The sequence below is a fragment of the Zonotrichia albicollis genome, chromosome 4 (genome assembly GCF_047830755.1).
Source record: "Zonotrichia albicollis isolate bZonAlb1 chromosome 4, bZonAlb1.hap1, whole genome shotgun sequence".
Classification (NCBI taxonomy): Eukaryota; Metazoa; Chordata; class Aves; order Passeriformes; family Passerellidae; genus Zonotrichia; species Zonotrichia albicollis.
The window spans coordinates 36,292,455-36,314,179 of NC_133822.1; the positions used below are offsets into that span (position 1 = coordinate 36,292,455).

General features: G+C 39.2%; 1 protein-coding gene across 2 annotated transcripts in view; it reads right to left on the minus strand.

Annotated features, from left to right (window-relative positions):
- Positions 1-2,868: 2,868 nt before the first annotated feature.
- ATF7IP (activating transcription factor 7 interacting protein) overlaps positions 2,869-21,725 on the minus strand; it is an 84,529-nt gene continuing 65,672 nt past the window's right edge. Inside the window, exons 13-17 of one of the 2 annotated variants that reach the window (XM_014268228.3) lie at positions 14,593-14,671; positions 8,875-9,051; positions 7,812-7,997; positions 5,511-5,623; positions 2,869-4,110 (exon numbers count right to left, since the gene is read on the minus strand). In XM_014268228.3, coding sequence (XP_014123703.2) covers positions 3,694-4,110; positions 5,511-5,623; positions 7,812-7,997; positions 8,875-9,051; positions 14,593-14,671 — 972 coding nt within the window. In that variant the 3' untranslated portion in view covers positions 2,869-3,693. Of the gene's footprint in view, positions 4,111-5,510; positions 5,624-7,811; positions 7,998-8,874; positions 9,055-14,592; positions 14,672-21,725 lie in introns of both variants that reach the window. The other variant, XM_014268227.3, reaches the window with a different exon arrangement.

The window sequence follows — 21,725 nt, forward strand, 5'->3', positions numbered from 1 at the left end:
GTTTTCTGAAGCTGTCACTGGAGACAGTACTGATGCAGTCTGCAGTCTGTCCCCTCCTAGCATTTATGTTTTTGTATCCAATAGTTTTTTAGCCACACTGCAATAAAACAGGCCAGTGAAGCTGTAACTAGGAGAAATGCAGAAAGCCATTTTGCCATCAGCACTCCACAGCAGGGCTACTCTCCAAGTAGAGGAACCAACTCAAATTACTTTCAACTTGGACATCCAGATGCCCTTGTGTCACACACAGAGAAAACAATTCAAACCTAAAGCACACCCAAAAGTAAATGAGGATGGAAAACACAACTGTTTTAGCAGTATTTGCTAAAACCTGGGCAACTCAGTCCAAGGCAGCACTGCTTAAATGTCATGTGTCCAGAGGCAACAGCGAAACACAGAATCACAGAATTCAGACACAGAGTCAGGAACAACTTTATACCAAGCTATTGAAAGATGGAAAAATTTGCAATAAGTGCAGAGAAGAAACCAAACTCAACAATTCCACTTAAAAACCATATAGAAATTTTTAGCATATTTAAAAGTGGATTATTGGAAGGCTTCAGTGATTGATACTTTTCATTAAAGAAGAGACCAGTCTAGAAGCACAGTATTAACAGACCTGTACTGAATGTTGCCAAATATTTTGGTTATACTTTCAAATAAAGTCTATAAAAGAAACAAATTGTTTCTGATTGATTGTTGCTAGCAGAAAGCCTCTCAATAGTTTTAAGCATTCTGGGAGGTAAAGGAAATAAAACCATCAGCCATTCGACTACATGGGAAAAACTGCCATGAGGTAAGGAATTAAGCACTACTCGTGTTTGTTAGCAACTCACTGCAGAGATCTGCTCCACAGTGACAGTGACTGCACAAAACTGGCATAGTTTTCTCTTTGGGCATCAGTGATTTAGGGACCAGCTCTCTTGGAGGTCTCCACACCAACTCAAAGTCAAGGTGTGCTTTATCACACATTTCTCCACCAGTACTTGCTCAAGATACTGAAATTCGACCTTTAACAGCCCTGCTGGGATGAAACAACAGGGAAGTGATCATTCACTCCAGAGCTGCAATGTCTTTGGTCAACAAAGTGTCTCACAAAATCCTGCCAAAAACCCAGAACTGCTGCCATACAGGCCAGAAATGGATCTGGTAAGACAGAAGCCAGTTTTTACAGTCAGTTCAGCAAAGAACTAAATCTTTAGTAAGTAAGTATGAATCTTCTTTCTCTAATGATGCAGCCCACAAAACCTCCAAAGGGAATGACACACCATCCCTATTAATACCTCCACTGGAGGAAAGAAAATACTTTAATGCAGGACTTTCACCCCCTGCCTATCCCAAAGGAGACAAACCTAACGAGGGATATCTAAATGGAAGTCAAACTATAACAAAGCTCACTTATAGTTTGGGCTGGAATCACAACTAAATAAATGAAGTTCTAGGTTGTATCCTCATGTTTATTTCAACTTTCAAACTGTAAAACTTCATACTACTAATACAGCCAAAGGCTCTTTGGTACCACCTCAAAGACACATCATTAACAAAAAATTGCCCAAGAACTTGACAGCCATCAACTGGAAATACCCGTTCTAATCTGTATTACAGAACTGTCTTTATAAGGACCGTAATTTAGTCTACTTCCACAAACAATCTAAATGCATTATTAAGTAATTATTCCTTAAAATAAGCAAACAGAACATTTACTTAAACACAGAAAAATTCAAGGAGCTTTTGATAATAGCACCAGAAATACAGGGACAACTGCAGATCAAAGGAAAGGTTACACATTGTTCATATACAGTGTGAACCTTCTCTGAGGATACTTGGATTAAGCCAGAAGTTTTGCTTGCCAAAATCAACTTTTAAATGCAAGTTTTCATACAGAGAATATCCATAACTCACCTGAGAGAAGTGACACTCCCAGCTACATGAAGTAGTGCAGTACATCAGACCGACGTCTACATTGCCATTTCTTTCATTGTAAAGGTTCTAAACAAAGGAACCACAGCTACAGAACCCATAATCTCTTAGAATATTTCAACCCTGTTTGAGGATTTAACTTCTGTGATACTTTTTCAATCTTGCCTCACACTTCAGCATGCTGGTTTTGAGAAACCACTGAAATGACAAAACGTCACAGTCTGCAGCTTTGCTATATGGTGAAGTGGATTAAAAAAAATCTTTCCCCTCTAAACCCATTGTTTAGTTCTACAGGGTAGGAATGCAACTGAAAACAGCCAAAATTCAATCCTCACATCTACTTTCTTGTCCAGGTGCATTACAATTTTGTTCTGCATAAAGCAAGTTTAACAAGTCAATGACAGCGGGGGAGATGCACCAATTTCTTAGCTCAGAAACATCATGAAAGCATCTATTAACATTTGCAGTCGCTCACAAGGTTCAGGCCAGTGTCTAAAACAGTTTCTAAAACCCCCTTGGCTATGTCTGCTTTCTGCAGAGGCAGGCAGGTGATGGGAGAGACGCACACTGGGAAGCAGCTCCTCCTTTTGTACTCACTGAGCATCCAAACAGGCAGAAGCTTTCATGGCACTGCACCACGGGGGTTTCTTCTTTGGCTGAATTGCAGCTTTCCCAAAAGAACCAGGAAAGGCTCTGGTGGAAAATAATGTCTGTATACTCAATATTCTTGACAGGACGAAAACAACTACTCAGTAAAGAAAGGGTTGAGTGATATCGCAGATAAGAACAAATTCACAATCAGCAGATGTTACACTTTCTTTTTACAGATAAAGATTACTCTTTACATAAACAGTAATCACTGCAGGCCTGGAAAATGAGAAGCACTGATAGAAGACTAGAAGGGTAAAAGGAAAAATAACTCCAAGCAAATAAAAGAACACCACAAGGTATCTGGCTACATTTTATTTCTGAAATTATTCTTTAAGGCACAAAATAAATCTAAAAAATAGGGCTGGATGTATGAGGGGAGGAACAGAGAAATTGCCAGAACTATCAAGGTGTGAATGGAGACTTTACAATCCAGTTTCAGATCTGGGAATGCTCCCAGGGTGAGTAGGGGAGGATAGTGAAAATAAAGGAGCATTCTTACTTATAAGAGGTAGGAGGTTGTGGGTTAATTATTCTTTTTTCTCCACCACCTCCAAATTTACACTGGTTCCTGGCCAGACTCAAGTTCCCTTCCTCCCCTCAGAGAGCTTATTACAGTTTGTAAGGTAAGACCAGACCACTCAAGCCTCCAGTACAAAAAGTGAGACCTTGAATCACCCTTCATGTTATGTCACAGAATGCTGAGGGGGGCAAGAGGCAGATCGTTTTTGCCCTTGTGTCAATAGACATTACAGATGTAGATGTTTTACTTCAGACAAACTGCAATTTACTATTTTGTTTCCATTCTGAGGCAGAACCCCAGGCATTCAGGATGCTCTTCAATAAAGGATAGTAGGTATCTAGGTGGAACACCTGTCATGGAAGGAAAAACAAAATTTTCAAATGGCCAATGGCATTAACTATTTAGAAAAAACAGGCTCTCTTGCTGCAGGTCAGACTTTATTTTCCTGTTGGTTCTGAGTGCATGTAGTGTATCACACAACTGACTAAAATAATCCTGCAGAGTGGATTTAAAGGTGAATTGCATGCATGGGATCAACTCCTCCCAGAACTGGGGTAATTCTTGATAGCAGGACAGGTTTCAAGGGTCTAAAGATCTCTAGTTTAACTGCTCTGGGAAGAGATCACATCTGTGGACTGGGGGTCACAGAAGGGTCCAAAGCGTCCATAGACATCCTTAGCCCGGACTGCAAAGTAGTATTTGCTGCCAGACACGAACTGAGTCAGGGTGCACGCCATGGGCAGCGGCAGCGCCTTCACCTCCCCGATCTTCTTCCACTGCGAGGCCATGGTGGCGCTGGGGTCCTCATGGTAGGCATACAGGTGGTAACTGTCCACGGTGGCACAGCTCCGGTCCACCTCCATCACGCTCCACGACAGCACAATCCCATTCTGGCTCTGTACCCGGGCCAGCTTCAGCTGTGGCTTTTGAGGTGGAGAAGTGTTGGCGGCCTCGGGGGGCAGACGTGGTGGCTGCGGTGCCTCTGGAAGTGGAGCGGGATGTATGGGGCGTGGTGGCTCCTAAGCAGCACAAGAGCAATAAGGGAAAGGTCAGGATCTACAGCAATGGAAGGAGCCTTTAATTCATCATTCCCCAGGTAACTGGAAGGAAATGAGCGTGCAGTCACCCAGCCATCAGAACTCTCAGTCCTGTGTGCACAGGCAAGGCAGCAGCTGCAAATTATGAGAAGGGGTGCGAGCAAGGATGCCATAAATTTTTACATTATTAATATTTAAATCCCTAGTTGTGCGAATGACATTGCCACAGTAATTTCCCTGTATCTTCTTTGCTTCCCAGCCAGGGGGGATGAACTCAACACTGTGCCCTTTACCAGGACTAGGCAAGCAGGTTCACAGTGACTTTGAACCAATCTACATTTGAGCTGCTGTTCCCACGTTACCCAACACCCCAGACAGGGCATTAAGCTGACAACTCATCCTCTCTTCTACAGACAGGTACTCAGTCACAAAAGGAAGACAGGGTAATGATGCCATATAGATTCTATCACTTTAAATTGATGACAAAAGCTCAGCCTCACTTTCCAGAAAATTTTGAAATGAGGGCACAAATGTGTCTTTCCAGTGATACTTCTTTTTTATACTGCAAAAACAGTCCTAGGTCCCTAATTTGTATTAGTTAAGATGAATTTAGGAATGTGGTTACCATGCTTCAAGCCTGAGATCTTTCAGGTTGGAACCTGGGGTAGTTTTTGGCATCTTAAGTGTTCTGTGTGATATCTGCTTCCTTTATTCTCATTATTTATCATGGACAAGTGCACTGAGTTGATTATGTCTAGACTGAAAGGATGGTAAGCCACCTTCCTGACAATATATTTACCATTTCAGGACACTGTAAGTAATGTGACCGCCCAACATTGGGTGTACAGGTAATGTAGTTGAAATGAAATTAAATGTGTTAGAGAAAATTCTCCAATTCTAACCAAAAGGGGTTTTAGGTGATGCAGAAGTGATCACCCTCAACACTGACTAAAAACCTCTGGAGTTTAGGAGTTGGCAACCTTGGAGATTTGGTCTGCACCTTGTTCTCCTAACTCAGTTTTGCAAAGAGCTGTACTAAAAAGTGGCCACCCAATTCATAGCCAAACCATGACAAAACATTTTACTGGCAGTTTTTCTGTATGCTTGACTCCATGAGTCACCTGCAGACAACTCATGCACTAATTTTCAGTATGTTCTCCTGGTAATTTGGAGAAGGCCAGGGTGAGCTAACAGATTGCACAGCTTTTACCATTCTGGGCAGGTGCTGCTGTAGGTGACTGGGTGGTGCCATGCCCAGAATTGGCTGTGGAGTGTCAACAAGGCATTTGAGTGCTCTGCAGCTCACACTAAGAGCAGCCTGAGAGTGGCAGTGCAGAGACAAGGCTGTACATTGGAGGAGGTGACCGGGGAGCCCCACTCACCGTGTGCGCTTGTGGCGGCGGTCGGTGGTGCACCGTGAGCTGAGGCGCGCCCGAGCCCAGAGCCAGCCCGTTGTTCACCACGTAGGTCGTCTGAGGCATCCGCACAGTCACACCTGCAAGGAGCACAACGAACACTGAGCATTCAATGCTTCACTCAGTACTTACAGGCAGCTAAACAGAACATTGGAAGACCAACTCCTTGGTTCTGCTGCATGAAGCCGAATTTCAGACAGACTCCTCCAGCTGCCAGCAGACCGATGAAGCACTGTGTAACAACAAAGTCACCTCCCATCCCCTGAAGCTGTAAAAGTGAGACAGAGCGAGCGCTTGTGTTTGCAGATGGGACAGAATGTTGTTTTAGCACACTGTAGCATGAAAGAAATGGGTGAGGAGGAGAAGCGTGGGAGATACAGGGAGCTTAAGTATGAAAAGAACAATTACATCATTTTGGGATTCAGAAAGGAAAAGAGAAATGCTGCTGCAGCACAATGTTATTCACTCAGAAGGCTGTGCTGTGGATGACACTGAAAGCAAAAAAGCTAAGTCACTGTCCAAGAATCTTGTCCTGCCTCCCAGAACAGACTCCACGATGGACACTACTCACAGGCATCACCATTTCAGTCATTCCCACAGCAAACTAACCTGCCTGGCAGGAATAAACTAGACTGTTTTACAGCCTTGTAAATAATAGCCAAAACTCTTGCAAGCTACCAAATTTTCATTCATTTTATACCACATCTAATTATCTTAAAAAAACACTTTATCTATTCACTGTTGGAACATTTATGTTCTGTGAACTCAAAGCCTTTGCTCATTGTTATGGATTGCCTGGGTTATCCCTCCATTTCTGCTGAGAAATACAAGGTTTGAGGCAATCTCTACAATACCCTAGTTCTACACTTGTGTAAGACTGAAGCATTCTAATACTCCAGAAGACCAGCTCACAAAGCAACACATTATCAGGAAACCACAGTTATTGTATGGCAATTTCTTTTCTTCATAAACACACATCAAACTACAATCCATAGGGAATGACGGTCAGAAGTCTGTGTAATCTGTGAGTGCAAGGCAGGGAGCTCAGTGCTGAATCTTAATGCTTTAATTATAAAGTGCTAAACACTGGGCAGGTGATTTATATCTTTTTCTTATTGGAGTCTCTCTAAGAAGCTGATGAAGCCTGTGTGAACTCCTGTGGTTTAAACTGTAACCTGAGCTGGCTATTTCTCCTCTGTGAGAACCTGGTAAGATACACTGGTTTAATATGACTGAAGCTCTGTCTCAGGAAACTACAACCATCTGAAGATGGTCAGAAATGCTTTAATAAGATATAAGATACAAACATAGCATCACTTCTAGGTAGGGATACTACTCACTTGAGGCAGAAGTACAAAACTGCAATTTGCAAAACACTTTGGATGGGTTCTCACAATCAATTTTTCAAAGACAAAGTGCAGCAGCGCTCTTACTCAAGAAGCATCTGTTACTGGCACTAAAGGCTGTTGCAATGATAACATAAATCAATATACATCAGTAGCAGCATTACTACCAGGACATCACAAAGATAGGCACATACTCATAAAACAGGGAAATTTATGTTAAACATAAAGGTGTTAAAACAACCACAGTGTAGAAATTGTGGGGAGCCAAAAAAACCAGTTAAAATCCACCACTTTGTAACAAAATATCATTTAAGTTCTTTATTTTTGACATTTATTACTCATTTCAGAAAATGAATTTATTGCTAGGAGAAGGTATCACTTATGCATTTGCAAAGTCAAGGGGAACTTGCCAACATTTCAAGGAAACTCAAGCACATATCAATTTCTGATACATCTGGTGAGAAATTTAATCTCTTGAGGCCTTGAGAAAGGAAAGAAATTTGCTGAGCACAGGACATCAGAGATTGCTAAGGAATTACACTAGGGTGCCTGGTAGAAATACAACTTTTAGACAGGAAATCAAACATCATTTTCTACAGTGATGCTTGTCATATTACCTTCCACTGCCTTGTAAAGTATGGGGTGTGTTAACCACAGATACTTAACTGGCAGAGCTAGTGCCTGGGATGACTTAACTCCAATTTCTCCTCATTCACATAGCTGCAAATAGAATTTCTTAGTAGCTTGAGAATTTTCTAAATTCTATAAACTGGGAAAAAACCCCTAAACTCTCTAACTAATACCAGCATTGCAAAAAGACCAAACAACACATCCAAACCAAAAACATAAATGCCACATGCATGAGGTAGAACGTACCATGCTGTGTCACGGTAAGAAGCACATGGAAGGAATCATCCCTTACCTCCAGTCTGGGGGGTGACTGGCCTTAAGCCCGGGCTGGTCATGACAGCTCCTCTTACAGGATTCTGAGCTGGTGGGGCAGGAATAGTGGTATAGACCACCTGATGGTTAGCAGGGGCTCTTGGGATAGGAAGCTTGGGATTAGCTGGAGCCACGGGCCGATGAGTTACATTCACCGCTGTCGACGCTGAAAAACAGACAGAGCACACCCTAAATCTGAATTCCATGAGTCAAAGCCATATGCCTATTCCAGAGTACACATGTCCTTTGGAAAACTGACTCATCTGAGCCATGTCAAATAACAACTGTGTCTGCTTTGGGTAGTGCAAGAGAAGCAAAAACAGCCTAAACGGTATTTTACTGAAATATTAAAGTCAATATATATACAGCTTCCTAACAGAAAAGATAAATATAATATCTTCCCCACTCCCTGCAAAGGTCTTGCGTGTAAGGACAGTGGAAGAATATAAAATCCATCAAGGAGTCTGCAGAACATAGTAATCATAAGGTAATTCCAATGCCAACTAATCTTCAGCAATCACCTACAGAAAAATAATAAAAGAAAGAAAAAAAGAAGATCCATGTTTCTTTAGACAGGGGAAAACATAATCACACTGCAAAGTAATATTTAACTAGGGCTAGAACTTCAATGTCAGCCTTGCCATTCCCTCTGCCAAAAGAATTAACTGCCAAGGGTCAGACACAGGAGTGATGCTGATAATGTTTTTTCCCCCGTTACTTAAAGAAGGTACAGGTTGCTTCTCCTTCACTTTTACCAACAGTAGTGTATTTAATAACCTCCATGACTATCCTTAGCAGGATTTTTTCCTCTCCATAAATAAAATTGATCCTGAATTCTTTTCAAATCAATAGTACTATCCTTCCCCTTTATCAGTTTAAAAGAAAAAATGTTATGGGAAACCGACTAGAATGAAAGATTATGAAGTGACTCAAACATTCTGCATATTCACTTTGAAAGATTAGCAAAATGTAGAGCACACAGCAGTCTAATTCAAGGAAAAAAGCAGCCACTGCACTCACTCAGTGATGCCAAATGAAGTTACCTGTTGGTAATACATGGATGGTGGTCTGGGAAGGGCCGCTTGTTGGCACACCCGGCTGCTGCACAGGGCTTGGCTGCAAAGGTGGCAAAGGCTGCAGGGGGCGAGTCAAGGGCTGGGTGGGCAGGCTCAGTCCTGGCACAGGTGCCTGGCTCTGGTTCTGCTTCTGCTTCTTGCCATCTGCTTTAAAAGAAACAAAACATATAGGCAATAGCAAACAGAAGATTTTATTTCTGAATCACAATTCCAAGCACCACGGAGTTTTACAATCCTTTCCTCCCTCTCCCATTTACAGACTGGTGAGGATATTCGAAGCATGACATTTCTCTGACCTTTTTTGCTTATGCAAACAAATCTGCAGAAAACTCATTTAAATCTTCTTACTTTCATCCCTGCAATTTCCCCTGCCCAGACACATTCTACAGTGTTTTATTCTATTATCATGAAGTCTGCATATTTCAGAGCAATTTGGAAACCTGAACTCAAGGGAACACTGTGCCAAAGTCTTTAAAAGTTGTTACTAAAAGCAAATCCTAAAACCTTTAAAGGCCTGAACACTGCAGTACTCAAATTTTGTTCCCTAAATAAATCTTGTCTACCTTTGATGTTTACATCTTTTTATTTGCTGACTCTTTTCTTTTTTTGATCTGTTAGTCCTCTTGCTGCTATTTTGAATTTTCACAGTATTTACTTAAAAAGGGGGAAATTGCTTTATTATTTACAGAAAATTTTAAAAAGAAAATTTGTTTTATCACATTGACACCCTCCTCAACATGACTTACTGACTTGTGATACTGACAAATATTGCCTGTATCTGTAGCTTACTACTGCAATATTTTTTCCTTCTTTAGTTTATTTGTGACTATATAAAATATTAATTAGAGTGCAAGTCTGTATGTAATCAAGACTTTGCACAAGTTGAACTAAGAAAAATTGAGAAGCTTTCATCTGGACATTAAAGCAGAAATGGTCAGAGCAGGCACTCACCACTGAAGAACTAAACACCACAAGATAAAAGAGTAGATTTTAAGGACTGCTACTCAAAAGGATTCTCCCCTAATAAAACTGTACATACATCAGCCACTAATTTAGTAAAAGAGCATAGAATATAAAGATGACAATATGTAAATCCTCATTTTACTCTTGAGAAAATAGAATAATATAGTGAGGACCACATTTAAAATGTTCAGTTAAGTATACCAACTAGATTTGAAAGCATTAAGAGGGTTAATGCTACCATAGCTCAGAGTGTTGGGATTTCTGGCAGTTTAAGACTGTTTGGATGGTCTCCCTGAGCTGTGTTTAACACTAGCTGCCAACAGCTTGAAGTAGCAGTACCCTTCACACACTGCTCTATGATTCTATGAGACATAATTACAGAATCACAGAATCATCAAGGTTGGAAGAGGCCTTAAAGATCATCTAGTCCAACCATCAACCCAACACCAGCATAGTCACCCCCAGATCATATACCAAATTCAAGACCTCAAGAATAAAACACAGCCCATACTGTTTTTCTGTCGACTCAACAGCCAAGCTACTTCACTGAAGCCACTGGATGAAAATATACTGTGATTTTTTTGTTTGGGTTTTTTTCCCCCAAAATCTATAGAAGGAGCAGTGAAGGGATGCTTATTTTGAAAACAAAAGGTGAGATCCTTCCTGCTCTTTGATTAACTAATGAGCCTTGTGCTTGGTTCAAGCTTCTTTTATTGTCATCGATTATGAAAGATTTCCCAGTGTTCAATAAACTTCTTGACTCCAAAGAGATTCCTACACATATACACATCTGTTTTAACTTCAAATATTTAGAGACTGCTGCACATCTCAACTTCCACTGAATAATTTCAGTGATGTGAGTGCCTTCTTACTCATGACTTACAAGATGCACTTACAGTGCAACAACACCTTTACAGCCTACTGCTGTAAATGTGGTTCAAGGAAAGATGACAGTCTGGACAAACAAGAGGGCTTTTCCAGTTTTGCTTTTGTTTTTGATTTCACACTGAGCAAGTTCATTTACCCTTGACAAATCAAGAAGAGCCCTGCTGACATTCCAGTGACTGGAAACTAGGTCAGCATTGCACCACCCACAGGAAATGATGACAGATAACTAACTAGACTTCATTAAATAAATGGAAATAAAAGAGGCAAAGGCAATATAAGCAAAAAAAAAAAATAGTGAGGAAGACTGGGTACATAGTTAGCACAGGACTAAGGTTAGAAGTCATTATGGAACAGTTTCCAATACTAAATGTACACAGCATCATATTCACAACAACCTTGGACCTAGAGGACACAGAAAGGTAAGATTTATGGAAATAAGCATAAAATGGAAACTGTTACTACTGAAGGTGTAAGCAAAACTCCTACTCTAACACACAAATCAGAAGAGGGACTAATTTCCATGCCAGAAACAGTCTACAACACTGCAGTTATAGCATAAAGGAGTTTTGAACAGTGTTCTGGTTCGTAACTGGTATAGGTGGATTACAGAACACCAAGCATGCCACAGGCATGCTCAAGAATAAGAAAAAAATTATCCAGAGAACTATAGATTTGTTAACTAGATAAAACACCTTATAAAATAAAACACTGATTATGTATATAATAATTTTCTTACAAAATAATGAAAAAGCAGAACATAGCTGTTTTAAGAGTACATTTAGGAATCTTTCTTAGACTACAGACCCACTTTAGACTAAATCTAATAATTGTTTCAATATTAATACAAAATTATTTGATGATCCTTTTATAAAAAGGCCAGCAAGGTCCAAAGTGCAAGTATTGCAAGATACTTGCAGAGAGAAAAGCATCTAGATTACTCTTAACATGGTTTCTCAAAAATTACACACCCTCTTCATTCATAATTTTTGCACAAATCAGAAGATGTTATTAGATATTAGCAGATAATAAGATCTATTCACATACCTTTTACAAGTAGCAGCATTAGGCTTACTTTTTATGTCGGTTACAATGCTGTAAAAGACAATCAGGAACTGATGTTCCCAACAACACTAAGTGTTGATCTTGAATTTGAATTAGTATTGAGCTAATATTCCTGCAGGAAACACCATAATGCTGAAAGTATTTTCTATCCTGAGGTTGTGTAAATCTGGGAGAAAATAAAACCTGCTTCACATTTGCTGTAAATGAACTTCAGTGGAAAAAATACTTGGCCAAAGGTATACAGATGATTATGATCATGCAAAAGCTCTTACAACTGTACTCTTCCTCTGTTTAACCTTGAAGTTTCTATCAGAACACATTCCTGAGAATCTTGCTCCAAAATCCTAAGTGCTGTTCTCACTGCAGGGTGAAACTCAAGCTTTTATTAGGGCTTCCTATGTTTCTACAGCACATATTAAAAACCACTGACTTCTCACACAAATTCTAAACATCAACTAATCTGCATTGGCTTCAGACAATCAGCTTCTGCTTTGCAGGGAAGAGACCCAGGGGAGCTAACCCAGCACAAAAGTACTCCACTAACCTTCCTCCTAATGGAAGGACAGTATTCTAAGACCTGACATTAAGGGGAAAGAATCTCAGAATATCCCACTGGATAAATTTTTAAGATACTGGCTCAAGCCCCAACAAAGAAACTGAGGAAGAATTAAGCTGCAATGGAGCTACGACTCTGTAGCACTCCTACCTACAGAAGCAGTCTTACAATTGTATGTGCAACTGTGGTATTGATCTTTTGTGGCAATTGTGAGGTGAGCATCTACTTAATGCACTTAGGAAGAGAAAATGTTATTTTCAGAAACTTTTAAGATGGAAAAATATTAGCTGAAATATATTACAATACTGTGACATGCTACTTTAAAATATACCCCAAATCCATTTTCATCTATCTGCTGGGTGTCTTTTACAAAATATTAAATAGGACTGGGGAGGTTAACCTTGTCTGACAGGCTTGCACAGTCTTACGGTAACCACTTTTTTATCTTTTTGAGAACTAACCCTCAGAAGAGATGACAGTGATAAAAACTTGTTTGCCTCAGCTATTCTGCCACTCAGCTTGTCAAGTCAAACTCCTGGCTGAAAAGGACCTCTGGTGGCTGTGCAGTCCAATTTCTCGTTGAAGCTGGATTGCCAATAGCAATTTATTCAAATGATCTGTGGTTTTGCCCTGCTAAATCTCAAAAACATTCAATAGGACAGTTTCTACCTTCCCTCTGTGCAGCACTATGCTGATTTCTTTCCTCCTCATTCCTGAACTTGTAGTTCATGGCCACAGTTCCTTAATGTATCCCTTGGCACTGCTGAAGAGAGTTGTGCTCTGTCATTTTTGTAACTATCCTCCCAGGAGCTGCAGGCTGCCCTGACATTGTCTCTTGCTCAGCTCTCAGGTCATGCACCCCAGGCCTTCACCATCCTGACACCATCGGTGGGGGCCCCTCCAGTGCTACCACAACTCTTCAGAGCTTGAAGAAAAGGGAGCCAGAACTGGACACCCTATTTCAGCTGTGGTTCCACCAGTGTCAGTTTGGGGGAATACTTAAATTGAAATGAGAACACACTGTTGGCTCATACTCAATTCACTGTGAAAAGCAGACAGTCAGCAATCTGAATTGCATCATGCCTCCCTAATACTTGTGTACCTCACACACTCCCTTTTTGGTGATAACATCACATGGAACTGTTCAAGGCCAGGCTGGATGGGGCTTTGAGCAACATGGGCTAGTGGGAGGTGTCCCTGCTCATGGCAGGGGGGTTGCAATGACATCAACTTAAAGATCCTTTCCAACCCAAACCATTCTACAACTCTATGATTTCTCACTAGAAAAAATGCTACCACATGCCAAAATGATTTTCTACATTCGTGTAATACAAATGCAAAGCAAGCCAAGTTATTAAGAATGTTTTTGTAGAACTTGAATGCACAAGCTAGAGAAATAATTATCAAGTTTCTCCAGAGGAATCAAACTTCTTGGTGGCTGGACTTCAGAATATAGCACAGGGACATGCATTAAGAGGCCAAACAGAATGAAAATTTTACCTCCAGTAGTAGAAATATGATTTTTTCCCAATGGAAATAACAGCACAGGCACATGGCCTTAAGTTGAGACTCATTACTTCTGTAAGTACTACCATTCTTCACTAATCCAATGCTAACTATAATTAGACTGGCCTACATTTACACAAGATTTATGTAAAAAGAAATGTGTTCTTTTAAATGATGAAGTGCATCGAAACTGCCAAAGTACACAAGAGCATGACTATATTTACTTTGCTCTTGGCATACAGTCCTAAAGCAAACAATAGTTTGCATTTGGTCTTTAAACTCTTGCACATAAAGTGTTAGTTAAACAAAAGATTAAAGTTGTAGTACTCGAATGCCTAAATATCAACTGTAGAATTAAAAGGCCTTTAATTATAATCAGTAAACAGAAAAAATAAATACATCTAGAAGAGCTTTTGAAAAGTTCATCAAGAACTCAAACATCTCAAATTACTCCCCAAGCCTGAGGTACTTATGCACAGATAGCCCTAATGCTTAAAAAAAAATTAGTAAAAGTCTTTAAGACTGCAAGCAAAATTCCTTTTCTTTAATATCTAACATAATTTCTTGAACAGGAGTCCTATCTAACTGAAACACCAAAGAAAAGAATACACTAAGCAGAAACTGAAGTTGATTCCTTTCTGCCATTCAAAGGATGAAATAACACTTGTAGCTCAACTATCCCTGCAGCTAGGAAAGTATTTTTCACCTACCTTGAGAGCAGCTGTCATCCTCTTCATCCAGTGTGAGATCAATGACACCTCCTGATTCACTTCCTGTGAACTTCCCGCTCTGAAAGACAAAACTCCTTTGTTTTGCAAAAGCAGATCCAGGGAACACAGGTGGAAAAGGGACACATTGTACATTCAGGAGAGATCTCAGAATTGATACTTATTAGAAAGGAACTGATGAAATGATCAAGAGAAGGTAATTTCAGACGAATATCCCAGGACTTGAAAAATGGGCCATAACCAAATGACTGTATTGCAGAAACACGTATTAAAGTATTTTCAGCTTTGTAAGGAGTAAAAACCCCTGATGAATAGTAGCACATTGCTGTTTTACAGGTAAATGCATAACAATTTGCTGGTATAAAGTATATTTCAACTATGACTCCTAACATTTTAATCTGGTTATAAACTGTCCTTTCCTCTGCGTAACTTTGACAGAGCAGTTGTCAGGACAATGCATTACTTATCTTGAGACAGCTTTGCCTCTGTACTTATGAAGACACTGACTTCATATTAAGAAAAAGGGAGAACTACCCTGGAACTTGTATGCTTACAAAACACATCAAAAATCATCAGAAAACTCCAATTGTACTCAGTAATTTCATTATTTTGTTCTCACCCATTATGAAAAAATTTAGCATTTATTATTCTACATACAAATCTATTTTTAATCTTTCCTTTAGAGAGCATGAAGAATTCTTTTAAGCTGTTGCCCAGGTTATATGTTTTAACAAAAAACCCTAGAAGACCACCAAACAAGATTTATCTTGTAGATCAATTGCTGTCCCATGGCTGGTCAGACTCTAGAGATCCCTAACATTTTCTCTTAAGTGATGAGAAAAATATGGGGGAGGTCTTATATATTTCTGTGATTTTAAAGACACTTTCTAGAAAACAATCGTGATTATATGAGTTTCTACTTCCTTAAACTTGCTACAAAAAGTAGTTGAGGTTTCTTCTTGTTCTGTGGAGAGATTATCACTTATTCTTGGACTGAACTGCTACACATTTATGGATTAAACAAGTTTCCTTAGGACAGACAAGGAGTTACAAAAGCAGCATAATTATCAAATATCTCTGAGCAATTAACATGGGGAAAAGTGTAAGTTATCACACCCACATGGTCTGTACAAATGCTGACATGATACACCATAGGAATATTAGAGATTTTTCTGTGCAGTCAGATGGTGACAGATGCACAAAGCCTAAGCTTTGAGATTATGTGCTCAATGACCTTTCCTTTGGAAAAACCTAGGCATTTAAGGAAGTCCTAAAGGCAATCCTCACACAGGCAAGGCTCTGAGGAGAGGCAAAAAGAGGCATCTTATGATTACTAAGTGCAAGTAGAAGCTGCTTAAATTATCAGTCAGTGAATTTGGAGTGCCTGACATTTCTCTATATTATCCATGATTACAACCTGATTTCTTTTTGTCTTAAGCACTGATGCTGCCACTGATGAAACTTTGCTAATAAAATACAATACCAAATTTAAGTACAAAATATCTAACTACTTATATTCAGTGGTGGTAGAAGAGATCTCTATAGGGATTTATCTTTCCAATACATAGAGAAACATATTTCAGAGTTATTAACCACAGAATTCCTCTGCTGAGTGGTTGCTATTTAAAATACTTTCTAGCTTCAGGTTTCTTAGTATGATGAGCTGATTTAACATGAAGCTTAAGAAAAAGGCACATTAAAATAATCACTGATAAATTGATTAGCATAAAGTCAAGAGGAATTTCATTCCAACTGGATGATCTTCCCAGCCACCAATGTGTATTTTGAACCATGGCTCTCTCTGCCAAGAGAAAGCAGATTGATAAATGGAGAGGGAGATTTCAAAGGAACTACAGAAAGAAGAAAACCGAATATCAAGCTATTAATTTCTTCCCACTAAAAAATACATTAGTCTGAAGTAATTTCCTTTCAATTCTTCCTCTGCAAGGAAATCAAAATCCTTAGAAAAATACTCTGTATGACAGCTAACTGTTCTGAAGCCCCACTTGACTGTGCCAGTGAGAAAGTTCTTTGAATTTCCAAGTCAGCAAGCATCACAGCACGCATTTCTTTATTTTAATATGTCTGGAAGGCCAAAATCCTGAATAAGCCTTAGTTAAACAGACTTACTAAATCAACTCAGCCAACAAGGTCTCATATGTGCAATTCTCAGGAAGAAAGACCTTCTCTTGGCCAGCCCCACTATTCAAGGTTCTTTATTAAATGACCCTGGACAGCAATCTCCTCAACAGGAGCTATGCAGAAGCAGTCAGGCTCTTCCTGCAGCCCAGCCCAGAAGCTGCAGATCTGCAGGGCAGCCTTTGGGCAGAGCTCTGTGCAACAACCCCAGTGCTGGTTCTGAGACACCCATCCCAGCCACCCCCAGCAGATGCTGCACTCAATACACAGCACACCATGAAGTCCCCAGCCAGATTCCCCCACTTCACCAACCATGCATTTCCCTCAAATGAAATTTAGGGAAAATCTTAAGGAAACTTGAGAAACCAAAAAGGCTGAACATTGTGTTTCCTACCTAGAGGAGCATGGTGTAGGCAGGGCATCCCCAAACAAAACACTGCTCATGATGCCTGCCATAAAGGTCAGCATTTTGACTATTTGCAGCATCCACCTACACTCATAAGTAGGAGAAGGAGCATCCAGTTCTATAACCCATTGTGCTGACAGTTTTCAGATACTTGTAGATATCTCAAAGTTAAGATTTCATTTGAGAATGAAAAGGAAATCCAGGAAGAACTAGCAATCTGGTGTTAGAGGACTGGTCCACACTACTTCCCCATGGTGAAATTAAGCATCTCCATGATCTCAGAGAGCAACTTTATCACCTTATCCAGATGTTTCTGGAGTACTGACACCACCAGAATGGTTAAGAGCTACAAATTTAACCCCAGGGCATCATCTCTGTGAAACGTAAGTAATAGTTTTCAGAAAACCCTGTGCCCAACCAAACTAGAAAATAAAACCACCCTTTTTTAGTATTGTGACTATTTCACCCAGAAATTCTCTCAGGGAAATTTTTTATAGTACAAGGACTTGTGGCCACTCCCGTTTACAACAGAACTATGTCTGAGGAAAAACTACAGAGAAACAACCGCTCTTTTCTTCCATAAAAAGGAGGGAATGGGATTCTTTGGACAAGATTGCCATGTTAGACATAAGAAATGGAGATTCAGACGTGCTGCTCTGAGCAAAATTAGAAGACAACTTCAGAATGCCTGCAGCCCTGATGAAGTCAAGAGGAAGCCTGGCACTAAACTTTCAGTCATATATGAACAACACTTCCGTATGTGTCAAAAACTGAAACAAGAGAACAAGCCTTTCAGCTCCTAATATTAGATTTCAGCAAGCATTTGGGTAGAAACTGGTAAAGCAGAAAAGTCTACTCAAAGCATTGTGGTCTGCTATCACTTTTTAGCTATCTCCAAACACGGGAAGCCAGCAACCTGAAACTGCTTCAGCTGATCTCAGCAGAAGAACAGATCAGATGCCATCTTAACACCTTTCTATCAGTGCAGCCATATCAGGGAAATAATGAAAACCATTAATGAGAACCTCAAACATTTGCCTGATCGTTTGGTTTATATACTGCCCAGCAAGACTTAGTAACAAAGGATTCACACACCTTAGAATACAAATAAACTGAAACAGAAACAAAACAACCACATCATAAATTGATCTGTATATATTTAAAATATCACAGTTACAAATAAACACAAAACCAAGCAAACCCAACAAAAGTGAACACAATCACAACCCCACAGCCAACCTGTCAATCCTTTGTCAGAACCAGTGCACCTGTCTCCAGACCAAACTGAAGCTGCACTTAAAACTGATTGTTTAACACAGCATCTGGGCAATTTCTAGTAATCTAGCAAAAAAGGTCTACATTGAGATTTAAAAGAAATATAAACTACCAAACCCACTTTTCCATACTTTTACAGCTCATGTATCTTAATGTATGTGCCTTTAAATTCCAAGTAAGTAAAAATCCTCCAAAATACTGTAATTTACATTGTCATTTTGGACCTGTGTTATCTCAGCAGGTGAGCAAAGCTTGTATAGCCTGGAAGTAGCAGCATCATGGACTGAACCATCCAGTTAATCACAACTGTATCTGAGCTGCCCTTGTTTAAATATCTCTCCTTTCATATGGCTGTCAGCAGTGTAACACTCTTAACACACAACAGTGGAATGAGAAAAGTGAATTAAAAATGGAATTAAAAATTCAAACTAACAAATCCCACTCTGAAATGCCAGAGTTTTAAATACATATGTAAAAAAAAATTAGGAAGAAAGTAAGAAAAATACAAGACTTCATATTTTCTTGACTTCCCTGTTTTAATATGGCCACATGTTTAGTCTTCAGCTGGTAGGTGCACTTCAAATTGCAATTAAATTGTTTTGCATAAGAGCAATGTGTCCTGTAACTGAACATCTCATACTGAAACTGAACTCCAGGCCAAGACAACACATGTAACAACTTGGAGATGAAAGGCAAAACACAAGGTGAAGACTGCAAGGTACAACTAAGAGCAGAAACAAAGGTGAAAACAGGAAGCAGGAGGAAGAAGAAAGGTAGCAGGGGAAAAGAAAATAACAAGGCATGCAGCAACTGAGCCTGCACCACCACAAACACGGAAGGATGGGGCAAGGGTACTGCAAAGTTACTTCGATATTCCCAGCGTTGTTTAATTTCCCTGAAACAGCCCACAGAGGAGAAGGCCCTTTGCATTTACAACCTTGATCTGTTTGGAAAAATGTGTTCTTTAAAGAAAACCTTGTCAAATTGCAGGCCCTCTGCCCCAGCTGCTTTAGTCTGCAAAGTCATGTCCACACCTATTGCAATTACCCACATGAAATGATCTGTTGGTGCGTCACATGCCCCAGGCAAGCATCAACTTGGCATGTGTGAAGGAAAAGTATTTTAATGGCAAGCACAGAACTTGTGAAAGCAGCAACTGAAAAGACCTTAGAAAAAAGAGCAAAACTGAAAGTGTAAACATTCTTCTCTTTTAAGTATCTGAGTGAAACCTGTCAAGTCCTGAAATAAGACATTATAATCTCTTCTAAATTTCTCTTTATCAGTTACACGGAAACTGCTTTATAGTGCACATGGAAGTGGAAACAATGAAAAGTATGCATTAAATGAATGCAGCTACTCAAATTTGTGCATTTTTCCTACTTCATATTAGAAATTGGTACTTCTAAGTGTTCTACTAACTGTAAAACTTTTGCTTAAAACTAACATTTTCAGATTTTCTTGACCATGAAAACTACCAGAAACAAAACTTTAATTTATTTGATTACACAAAATCTCTATTCATATTTTACTAATTACACTTCAATTAAGGGTTTTCTAAAGAGAATCAGTAAAAATTACCTATGCTCACAATTTCATGCATTTTCTACTATTTATGCATAGACAACATAATTGCTTTCTTCCAATCCCAGCCACTAAAGTCTTTTTAAGAATGGAAGAAAGTACTGAGAAATTGATGGACTGACAAATAAGATATACTTGTGGGAATAATTGCCAGGAAAAAGCAGCAATGATATAGTTTCCTTGAGAAAGAAAGTAATTATACATTAACTTTCTAAAACCACTGGATATTAAAGAAATTTAAACAGTTAAGTATAACAGAAAAGGGGTTCTTAGAGGTAATAAAAATCATGGAACTTGTCAAAAATGGATAAATACAGAGTCACTTGAACTTGACGTTACAATTAAGATAAATTGTAACGTCAATAAAACCAATGCAAATGTTTTATAATTAGAAACTTTCTTCCTGCTATTGGAAGACTGTCATAATATCCCATATGTCATCAACTGCAATATCAAATAATTAATCCACACACTAGAAAACAATATATTAATAAAGGGAAATCAGAGGGGCATCAGCCTCGCAATAAATGAAGGGTTGTGTCTGGCGTCCAAGTGGTTCTGAAGCAGTTCCCTCAACTGCCTCTAGAAAAGCAGGGACATTCAGACAGGCTAGTACTATTATATGTGTTTTTCTAACTGCAGAGAGCATTCTACAGTGTTGGAAGATACAATGGAGTAGGAGAAAGAATATTACCTTAGCTTTGCTATCCAGCAACTTTTTCAAATCATTACTGCTGCAAATTAGGTTGATTTATTTGCAATTTTGAAAAGAAAGCTTTTTCACAGACACCCATCCCCACGATTTTTTTCTATTCTGATACTACAAGGAAAACACAGGTAAGGAAGGAGACAATTTAAGGACCAAAGCACAGATTGGTAGGCATGATATTGAGAAAAGAAGTTATCTCCCACCATAACTGCAATTGTGAAATTTACCACAGAAAAAGTTACACCACCCACAGCACATACAGGTCAATGGGCAAATTACTGTAGAAAACTGGGAAAGAAACTTCTAAAGCTCAAATGGAACAGCTCAACAACATGCACATGTATTGTACCAAATGAAAAACCAAAAGCTACAACTTGGAATTTTGAAGAAAGTTCTGAATATGCACTTCTCTATTCACATATGATATACATTATTTTAAAAGTTTTGGTATTATATAACGCCACAGTTCAGCTCATCACAAAGAGATAAACGAGGTTATTGATTGTAATGCCACCTGCTTTTCATACAGGAAACATTTCAGTATGTAAGAGTGAAAAATCAAGGGGAAAAAATGCAACAACAAAAAAATACATTGCAACATAAAAAAAATAGTTTCAGGGTAGTAAAGACCGAAATTCTGAAGATTATGTGTGGCACACTGACACAGTGCAGACAATTTTATTAATAGTTTCTACTGTAACAAACTAGAAAAAAATCTGGAGGTTGCAAACCAGACAATTAATGAAGCATCACACCACCACAATAATACATGACGCACCAAGGCGTTATATAATAGCAAAATCAATCTTAAATGATGGGGAGTGATGTTAAAATATGTCTTGGGAATGGAATGCATGTAGAGAGGGTGGCAATACCGTGTTTGCATGCATAATTATAAGGTCAGTATTTCATTTTGAGTCATCTGTATACAAAATTACAGACTTCAAGCACAGTTTAAGCAGTTGTGAAAATTATTTTTTTATACATTTTTGAGCATATTTCAGC